General features: G+C 36.9%; 1 protein-coding gene across 1 annotated transcript in view; it reads right to left on the bottom strand.

Moving 5' to 3' along the window:
* Nucleotides 1–4,932, bottom strand: part of SNX7 (sorting nexin 7) — a 24,384-nt gene extending 19,452 nt beyond the window's left edge. Inside the window, exons 1-4 of the mRNA XM_009580375.1 lie at nt 4,754–4,932; nt 2,775–2,885; nt 2,190–2,354; nt 1,031–1,229 (exon numbers count right to left, since the gene is read on the bottom strand). Of these exons, the coding sequence (XP_009578670.1) occupies nt 1,031–1,229; nt 2,190–2,354; nt 2,775–2,885; nt 4,754–4,897 (619 nt within the window). The 5' untranslated portion in view covers nt 4,898–4,932. The remainder of the gene's footprint in view (nt 1–1,030; nt 1,230–2,189; nt 2,355–2,774; nt 2,886–4,753) is intronic.
* Nucleotides 4,933–10,531: the final 5,599 nt, after the last annotated feature.

The raw sequence follows: 10,531 nt of genomic DNA, 5'->3' as shown, positions 1-10,531 counted from the left end.
CAGGAATGTTCTCTGAATCACAGCTATCAACAGTTCATATCCACGACAGTGCAGCCCTGCACACAAGTGTTCTGCCAAGTGCTATGTGGAAAATCTAGAAAGAAGATATAACCTACAGCATTTGGGAGCATGTCAAAATTCTTAAGGTTTTCCAAGAAATATTTTGGCACGGATGCCTTGAACCTACAGACCTCAGCCAGCTATTTCCACTGAAATGAATGATATCAAAAGGAACTCTTTTCACCAGTATGTATTTTCTTTTTATAAGACCCCTCCAATTTAGTGAGGACACGCTGAGATCTGGTACTGCACAATAAAGCACAAGGGCTCAGTTATTAAAGAACACAGTGCAGCTCTTCAAATTTTATTATATAGACAATAAAATCCCTCAAGTGCTGACCAGTGGAAATTCTACTGAACAGGCCTAGTCTGAGATCAGGGTCAATCTCAGAAAGTCCGTAATTTAACATTCCAAGTAGTTGTTCAAACTGCTGTTACTTAAGGAAAAAATTGAGACTAAGTCACTCTTCTTAAGAAAACTCTAACAGGCATAGCTTCCCATTATAGAAATTATGGCCAACAGTAAAGCTATAAAAAAAAAAAAAATCTACTTGGTTAACACAGAAAAAAGGTGCAGAATGAAACCAAAAAAGAGATCTAGAATCTAGACAGCATTATGCCAGTAAGAGACAGCACAGAAAACTCTGACTATTTACATTCCACTGAAAGTACAAAACAAAAGGTCATGCAGCACAAGTAACAAGATAGCCATACTTGCTACGTTTTCTTCTTTCTAAGTTCCTTATCAAGTAGTTCAATGACATGTTAAAACTCTTCCTATTGACAAGTTATTCAAACTAACTTGAAGGTCTACCAAAACAATGACCATTATGAAAAGCACAGTATAAACACTAATCTCCCTTTTCCCCCCGCTTGCTGGAAAGAGTATTTTGCCTGGCACAATGAAAATTTACTTTTCCGATATATTAATTTCTTAAATCAATAAAACTGATACTTGTTTTCTACTTACCCCTTTCTTCCTTGTAAATTCTATGAGCTATTTTGTCTAGTACGTTTATTTTCTGACTAAATGTTTCCATGTAATCATTCATTTCTGTAAACATTTCAGGACGATTTTTAACTCCTCTCACTGAGGATGCTACAGCTCTGACGGTCTGTCCCATCCTGCTCAGCAAACTGGGACCCTGCTTCTTGTGTGAGGAGAGTTCCTATAGACAGAACAAGCCGTGTTGACTTCCAAGTATTTTTTTAAATTCTCTGAAAATAATGCATACTTCAAAGCTTTTTTTTTTCCAAACAAAACTACATACATAAGCCTCTGTGTGCCTTTTTAGGGTATAAATCTTACTTTAAAATTATTAGACCAGTGCCAGAACCGTACCTGTCATGTGCATTTATTAGCTAAGCCCTTCTGGGCAAACACAAGCATGCCGTGTGTCACGCTCTGACATGAGTGATTGAAGATGGCAGAAAACCTTAACCCTTTCATTCCTTCGGGTGAGTTAGCTAGTTTGCAATTTAGTCTTTTGAACAGGAAAGCAGAGGCAATGACTGCAGAAATAAGTTATTGGGAAAAGCAAACAGTGTTCCTATTGGAAGAAGTAATCCATCTATTTTTTTTGTAACTCTCTTTATATCTTGCTAGAATAAGCTTTGCTGAAGTTCAGAGGCAGCCTTTTCCAAGTACAAAATTTCCAATTTTCAACTGGACTCATCTTGCAAAAATACAACAGGAAATTCAAAGGCTGTATTTTTCTTTTATGAGACTAGTATATCTTTTAAAAAAAAGCAGATGAAAAAGACAGTGCCATGCCAAATAATTAATTTAAAATGCTACTTTTCATAAAATCTTGGAAGCTTATATGTATACCAAAAAGTATGCAGAGTTGAAATATTGTGAATTTGCCACAAAAATCCAAAATGAAGCAACAAAAACTGCTTTGGAAGGTACAGCAATATTTATGGCCACACGCATGATTACCAAAAGCACAGAAGAAAATGTTGTATCAGGGGATGAATACTCCATAAACTCCCTGCCTTCTTCTGACACTTCCGTAACAAGGCGTGGGAGGACACTATTGAATACTGAACTAGGGAGACTCCTGATATACTCTACTAACACAAGATGTGGTTTCACATAACTGTAAATAAAAATAAAGTAATTTTACCCAGGCCTGCGCAGTAAGAAAAATTTTGAAGTCTTCATTAAAAGTTAAAGTTGGATGATCAGCAATACGGTTCAAAAATTTATGTAAAGCTTTTCTTCGAGTCTCAATGAATTCATCACTAAATCGTTCCACCATTCCTTTCATTATGAATTTTTCAGGCAATGGCTAAGGAAAAAAGAAAAAAAATATATTGTCTGATTTACATAATATTAAGGGTATTATAATAGTTCTTCTACTTACTAAAAACCATAGGTATACCTTGTAGAACCCACCATGCAAAAACCAAACTGTTATAAAGTTATCACATTCAACAGTGGTATAATATGGTTCTTGTAGCACACAGTGCAGAAGAATACAAGTACAACTAAGAAAGAAGGACATAAATTACTCTAAATGGCACAATTACAAATGTAAGAAATATGTTTATGGGATTTTTAACTATCACATATGTATAAAGCTAATGAAACTAGGTTGGTTTAATGTTTGTGAGGTTTCAGAAACTGAAGAAAGTCCTCAAACATCTCTCTATAAAACTGGAGCCATCTTATAAACAAATAAAAATAACTTAAGTTTTAGCAAACGAACAGGAATAATCAGTGTCGGATGTGCTTCTTCAAGTTTGCTCTTCAACCAAAGGAAATCCTGGTATCGTCTTCGAACTTCATATTCACTGGAGTCAAATTCACCACGAGATGTCTGAAAACCAGAGGCAGAAAAACCAGGCCCAAGTTAGAATACCAGAAAAAAAGAACAAAGTAGTTTCAGATTTTGGAGAAAACTGAGTACTTGAAGGGAGTGCACACATGATTCTATTTTACCTGTGTTATTTGCTTGCTGTTTTTTAAAGTGCAATGATCAACTACTTGAAGAGATAAAACACATCCCATTTTAGCAAGAAATCAAAGTTCTATTGTAAAAAAAAAAAAAAAAAAGCAAGCACTAAACTGCACACAGGGTGGCTTATAATAATGAGCCTACCACAACGTTTCCAAAAGATTTCAATCGTTACTTTAGTGTGGCATTTTCCTTTTAGCAATCAGGTTATGTTTGTTACTTTTAGGGCACTTCTTTTAAAGTGATCAGTAATCTATGAGTGAGGAAAGTCCATTTTTTAGCATTCTGAAAAAAAACCCAAACAGCTGACGTACGTTCTTGGGACCTGCTGACACTAGTCAACAATCCCCACATTCAAAACATGAAAACTTCAGCATATCATAGCAATAACACTTCCTGCGCTGCTTAATGGATTCTGCGTTCCATCATCAATTCCAGTTTTGTGGCCCTTTGTTAGAACTTGCCAACAAACCTTTAATGCCTAGAAAAAATGCTTAGTACAGTGTTGCAAAATTGTCAGACCATGAGATTTATTTGATCGCTGCTCTATCTTCTAGAATCCAGCCACAAAAAGCCCGTGTTTTCATTAAAGTAATGCGTGCTGTTTAGCATTCACTGTTGCACAGAGATTTGTAATGCGACGCAAGTAAATTCTAAAAACCTCAAAACACGCTTTTGTAATCTAAACATTTTTGAGGGCTGAATAAAAATTTTTCAAGGTATGTGGGAGGAATGCTATTACTTTATCATCAACAACCAGCACTTCAAATTAAATATGATAAGAAAGGATAGAATAGATAAAAAAGCAAAAACAATCTACCTTACAGCCCTTCCATATTTGCCTGAAGAAAAAATTTTCTCTCGTCTACAAAAACATGCATAAAGTGAAAATTATTGCTAGCAACCTAACGAAGATAGCTCTCTTCCTACTCTTTAAATGTTTTATGAGGAATTGATATCTCCTCTTATTTAAGTACAAGTAATTCCCATTTGAAAATTTGGTTTTAAATGAATCTTTTAAAAAGAGCTCAAAGTAAAATAAATTAACAGCGCAGTTCTCAAAATGCAGCCTGCAGAATATTTGCTGGTAATCCCAGAAGAGCTGGCTAGTCTCAAAGGCTGACTTTCTTCCTTATTTCCAGTAAATAATTTGCATTCAGGACAGCTAAAAATACACTTAGTTGTTTCCTAATACTACTTTTTCATTGGAGAACTATGGCAGTTTCCCCAGAAACCATATGAACTGTAAATGGGAAACAAATATCCATGTGATAGTAGACGCTGTAATTACAAAATAATGGAATTGAAAGACTTTGTAGCAGGTAACATTTGTGCAAGACAAAAGACTGCTAGCCTGCAAGTGATCCAAAAGTCATAAATACTTGGGCTAATACAGTGTCTTTGAACTGAGTCAGTCTTTCTGCTGTTTCATATTACTGCTGAAGATCACAAAAGAAAATGTTATTCTCATATAGAACTGCTTTGGCTGTTGAAGAATTATTAGCTATTTTCTCAGCATAAAAAACATAAACACCTATATGTGTAGACTTACACTGAATTTTTTTCAGAATCTACTGCACAGTTTCATCCAGTTTTAGTGGTCTATAATTCATGGCAAAACCAGAGTATAATTTAAATTCAGAAATATCCCAGAGAATGGTATGCAAGAAGAGTGAAAATGCTACTACTGTTATCAATGTAAGCCATTATAGCCATGAGCAGATGCTTACCTTTGTGACTACTCTATATGTAATAAATGTTTCAATGGCTGTAATGTGGCTTTCAGGATCATCGACTGTAATGAAGAGATCTCTTAATTCTGGTTCATCTTCAAATTTATACTGGTTTATCATTGATGAGGGGGATATTGGCATTGAAGGACTGAATGAGTTTACCTCAGTCAGTGATGTATCCTACAGATAAGACATGAGAACATCCATATCAATACATCTTTATATACAAACACACACATGCAAACACACGTCTCAGATGCTAAAATGGCAAGCTTTTAAATAGTCTGGTAAACCAGATAAAACATAGAGCAAATGAAAGAATTATATAGTACATGGCAAATCTATTATCCTTTTCAGTATTTGCTTCAGTGAGGATGTAAGAAATAAGAATGAGATTTATTCTAAAACTGATGAAAGAGCAAAATGCTACCATTGGACAAGAATGTTATGCATAGCTAGAAAGAGAACTTGCCTATGAATGCTAAAATTAGTTATGAATCCAAGCACCCAGTAATTGTGTAGGATACTTACCAGCTTTATTAAAATTGTTAGAAGCCAGTTACTCGGGACTTACGAAGTTTGAATTATCTCTAATAACCTGAACAGGGTGGATAAAAAATGATGATTTATAAGAAAACAAGACAAAATCCAAATGAGATTTTTTATTGGAATTGGATATTTCAGTTTGCATACATTTTAAAAATAAAGTTTGAAATGGAAAACTTTTACAGAGACATAAACTTAATCTTTTTAAAAAGAAAAAAAGTAAGTAAGGATGCAGTACAAATTTGTTGCTTAATTCCTAAAAAAAGTCAAACCACTGTTTTGCTGAAGTGGAAACCCATTTTTTGATAGCATCAACCACTTCCATCACAGCTCTCTAAAGAATATGCCCCCATAGCAGCTGCTTCTGCTCAGTGGTGATCACTCAACTGCTGAGAAACTGAGTGGAAATTAGAAACAAGCAAAAAATCTCATTTGCTTGCTTAGATGCAAGTCTGGATGAGATCTACTAATCTAAAATCTTGAAGGATATAGTGACTAGGAAAATAAATTAAATTCACTAGCACAATAAAAGAGCATAATAAATGAATAAATCACTAAAAATAATAAGTTTGAGCAATTAAAATCAATCGCTATGCTTTAAATATCAAACATTTTAAACGCTTTTTCTAATATATCCAATGCAATGAAGTTTTTTTATAACAAACTTTAAAATTAATCTGTTTTCTAGAAGTGTAGTTAGGCCACACTAACTACCAAGTGGCAAAGGGTTGCCCTTTCTGGTGCCTTACTAACTATGGAGCAAGGAGAAAAGGGATGTTGCTAAAGAGAAAACTGCTCCAATGGCAGGAGTGGGAATGTGGGAGTCCACAGAAACTAGAGGCACAGCATCATCCCAAGGCCGATCTCGTGGGAGTGAGGAGCACACCACTGCAGTGCTGCTGAGCTTGGTGAGAGCTGCTTTTTTTTCCTTTGAATTCAACTGGATCAAAACTTTCTCTGGAACACGTTCTCCTCTCTTGTTCTTTTCCTGCCTTAAACCTCATTGCCTACTGCCATCCCTCTCCTTTGGATTTATCAATGAACTCCCACAAATATGGAGTAGAAATGTATATCGCAAATTAGGCACGGAAAGCGCTGATGTACCTGTTCTGCTCCCATCACTTAGGTACAGTTCTTTGAACAGGGAGACAAAAGCAGGACGGAAGACTAAAGCAATGCTTTAAATATTATATAGCTGCTTACTTGTACACCTGTAAGTCATTTTATTTTTACTCAGTGTGTTCCTACACATGATTTCTATATTGGTATCCAGCCAGCACTGTCCTGAGTGGTGGGGGATTAACAGAGAAGCTGTTTTCACTGCCCGCTCGCACTAGCTGGCCATGCTCTACCTGAAGAATGAGGACCGCTAGTTCAGAGCAGCCCATGCGATTCAAAGTGCTGAGACAACGGGAAATTTCTGGGGAAAGAAAAATGCATGTAAGCATGTAAGGGACTTGAACGGCCATATAACTTGGGGAATAATGACTCTGCAAGGCCTAAATTGGATCAAGGCAAATGTGTTTCCTATTTTCTCATTTTTCATGGGTCATTAATACCTTAATGTTTCGTTCCTCCTTCTAGGTTGCTACTAAAAATTGCGCTATACAGGCACGTTTCTGAAAGTATATTTTTATACGGAAGGGCTTACGAATATATGGTTTATGAAACAAAACACAGGCAATAAAAATCCATAGAACAAGCAGGTCTTCTGTTGTAATACAGCTCTAGTGTTCATCTGCACATGAATGAATGCATGTGAGTTTTAAACAAGCATCTGTTTGTCTTTCTTCATCCTCATGATACTTCAGGTTTACTTCCAGCAGTTCTTGAAGTTCTTTCTGATGTCATCACATAAACACGGTAAAAAAAGATGATAATTTGCTATTTTCTATACAGCTGTAATTTTTTGGTTGGAACTATGTTTTTGTGTGCATACAGTTGAGGGCAGGAGGAGTTTTGTGGCACAGGAAAACCAGACAATTCTTCTAGCTCTTGGGTTGTATAACTTTTTTTAAAAAAAACTTTTTTCCTCTTCATCCATGCAAAGAGAATCAAGGTCCTGTCCCAGATAATGATGTGCTTTCCCACACCTCCCCCAGCCCCACCTACCTGCAGTACCCTTTCTGCCTTCCAAGCCCTTTCACTACTGACAGCAGTCAGCAGAGCTGTGGGTGCTGATCAGCAAATAGGTTCATGCATTTTTATTTACTGGTCAGGAGACCAAACAGACAGAAAATCAACGAGCTCCTGGCAGCATGAGGGCCATGTTCTGGGTCTCCTTCCTCTAATACTTGCAGTTACCCTATCTTACTCTCACATTTGGCTGCAATGGGTCGGTAAGACTCCAAAATAAATAAGGGAAGGAAAACACTCATACAGCAAGAGCAGCCTCAAAGTAGGCTGAGCACACAGCTGAGCCTGCAGCTCTCTGTAGAAGACATTAAGCCGGGTGGGTTTGCCTAAACACCACTCCTCCCCAGAGCATGAATCCTTGACTCAGGGTTGCCTCCATGCCTTATCCATCCCTCCCTCCCTCCCAGTGAGGATCCAGTGCGTGCAATCTTCTGAGGCCAGGGATCCAAAACAGGTCTGGAGATGAAGGATGTGGTGGCAGAATTTGTCTTACAAGAGAATATCTTAGTTACTGGAGCATTCTTCGAAGAAGCAAAGAGATTCAGGAGGACAGAATAGTTCCCTGGCCAAAAAACTCACTCACAAATCAGTCTCAAATCCCTGATCAACTTGTTTTGGAAGAAAAATTAGCCTCTATGCAATTCTGAAGTGGCATGTACATCTTTTCCAGAAATACCATTAATTAAGTTTTCTGTAATTATGAAACGGAGACAAACACTGAAACAGAGTTTGAAAGAAGAGCTGCTAAAAATTTTAACTATTAACCAAAGTGATGACAGCTTTGTCAACGCTAGGTCACCGTATCAGTTAACAAGGAAGGCAAAGATTAACTGAACGGCTATTGTGATACATGTGGTACTCTATACTTTGAAACTAATGGAAAAAAGCAGGTTGAAAACATTGTATTTGTGTGACTCATAACTCAGTCCCCAGAAGTTGTCTCTGCTAAAAAGACTTTTAGAACTTTTTCCATGGTAACGGAAACTGGTATAAAGTGAAATGCACGTCATATCATGAAATGCTTTATCAGAATTGTCAAAGAAAATGCTAGTCTGTAATATTTGAGATACGTCACAGGATACCGGGTCAATGGTTTATGACACTATCAGGTTAAATGTCTATGAATTTTCATAAAATAAGACTCCTGTGTTTACATCTTGAGTAATAACTTAGTGTATTGAGGCTGACAATTTTTAAGAATCTCATTTTTCACCATTTTGGTAGCTGGTACATCTCATTGACTAAACTGAGAAAAATGAAGTCTATGTCAGTGTCAGGCAGCAAGCACCGCACTGCCGCTGCTGTCCCGCTTGGCCTGCAAATGCTACACCACTACTTTAAAGACAGTGGCGTGAGAAACCCCATTAAGATACAATTTAAAACAAGGTGGTCCTGGAACAGTACATTATGGAAAAATCAGGTTTACAAAACTTAGCCTGAAGCTACATTTAGCCTGTCGGTTTCCCTTGAATATATGGAACATGAACAAATGGGGTGTAATCCCCAATCAACCTCACAGATTTTCATCAGTTCAAAAGATCAGCCCTCAAGTTGCCCCTGAAAGCAAATAATGAATTTCTGGTCTATATATAACCGCTAAATGCAGGTGTCCAAGCTTCTGAAAGAATGCTGTATTTTCACATAGTATGACAAATTTTCTTGTTTGCAGGAATAAGTTGTCATGTGGCATGCATTAATAGTAGTTAAGATTTAATGTAAGTAAGAAATATTTGGCATGAATCCAGGTAGCAGAAATTTAAAGATACAGATTTTTGCCATATAGCCACAGTAACTCGTATCAACTACACTCATTTTTATTTTTTATTCCCAAGGAGCATCGCTCTTGACAAGCAAGTAGCGTAACTGTTGGTACACTGTATTGATAGGCAGATACCTGCATGCAGAACTGCCTGAGCTTACTTAGTAAAAGCAAAAGGATTCAAATTAAGAAACAAACAACCAAAATTATATTTCAGCACTGCTTTTGCATGCAAGTTCAGTGAATGTCAAATCACGACCAGTGCTTTTCTAGAAAATATGATTTAGCTAGACCCTAGCTATGCTTCAGAAAAACACAGATAACTTGGTGAAATTTAGCCTGACCTCTTGCATGTTACAGACCATTAAATCACCTAATAGTCCCTTCTGGCCTTAAAATCCATTAATTTCAAGAATTTTACTACAGTCAAAGTTTAAATACATAGCTCCTAAGAATGAAGCTCTTGTTCCAATGTTTTTATTCATGCATACCAAAAAATGTATCTTGTTTACAGAAATATAAAAAAATACACATTTAATTCATATAAGAATCGGTCCTACTGAAAATACGTTTGGTGTCACATTTTCAAATAGGAAACATCTGCTGTGTCTCTCCAATGTCACAGATCCTGTCACACAGCAGTTCAGAAGTCTCAGAAGGTGAGCAGGGCCTTAGCCCCCTATATATATTTTTTCCACCTTAGCTACCTGTATGTTCTTATTTTATATTTTAGATGCTGCCTTGGTAAGGCCAATAGATCCATGACATGCTCTCTTCTTTAACGGCTGAGAAGGCAAGAGATAAGTATCATCTTAACCAAATTAGTACAAAATGAGAAACAATAAACATGGTAGCCATAGCACACTTCCTTGGATTAATTAAATTCATCAATATTGGCAGGACTGGCACCCATGTACCTAGCTAACTCTGTGTGCTTTCGGAACATGGACCCTAATGTATCGTCAGTTACATTCATTTTATTGCCTTCATCAAAATACAGATGTTACCTTCTCGAACCTCCTACGTGAAGGTGCTAGACTTCCCTTCATCTTTTAAAAGAAAACTCAAACTGAAACTTGGAAATATTTATTTATATTTAAATACAACTGCAATTACTAAATACAACTGCTTATTTAATTTACAGATACATATTGGTACATGAGAAATGTAAGTGATGATAAGGTTACAGCGACTCCAGATTACTTGGCAAATTTAAGGTAAGAGCAGTTATGACTTGCACAGCTCGTCTGAGGCAGCAAACCCCCCTTTTCGTGCCCAAGGAGAAGCCACCCGGGGCTCCGCTGAGCGGGCTGGGCTGCCGGGGGGCGCCGGGG

Source organism: Fulmarus glacialis, unplaced genomic scaffold, assembly GCF_000690835.1.
Source record: "Fulmarus glacialis isolate BGI_N327 unplaced genomic scaffold, ASM69083v1 scaffold36886, whole genome shotgun sequence".
Classification (NCBI taxonomy): Eukaryota; Metazoa; Chordata; class Aves; order Procellariiformes; family Procellariidae; genus Fulmarus; species Fulmarus glacialis.
This window is presented reverse-complemented; position numbering and strand designations above follow the sequence as displayed.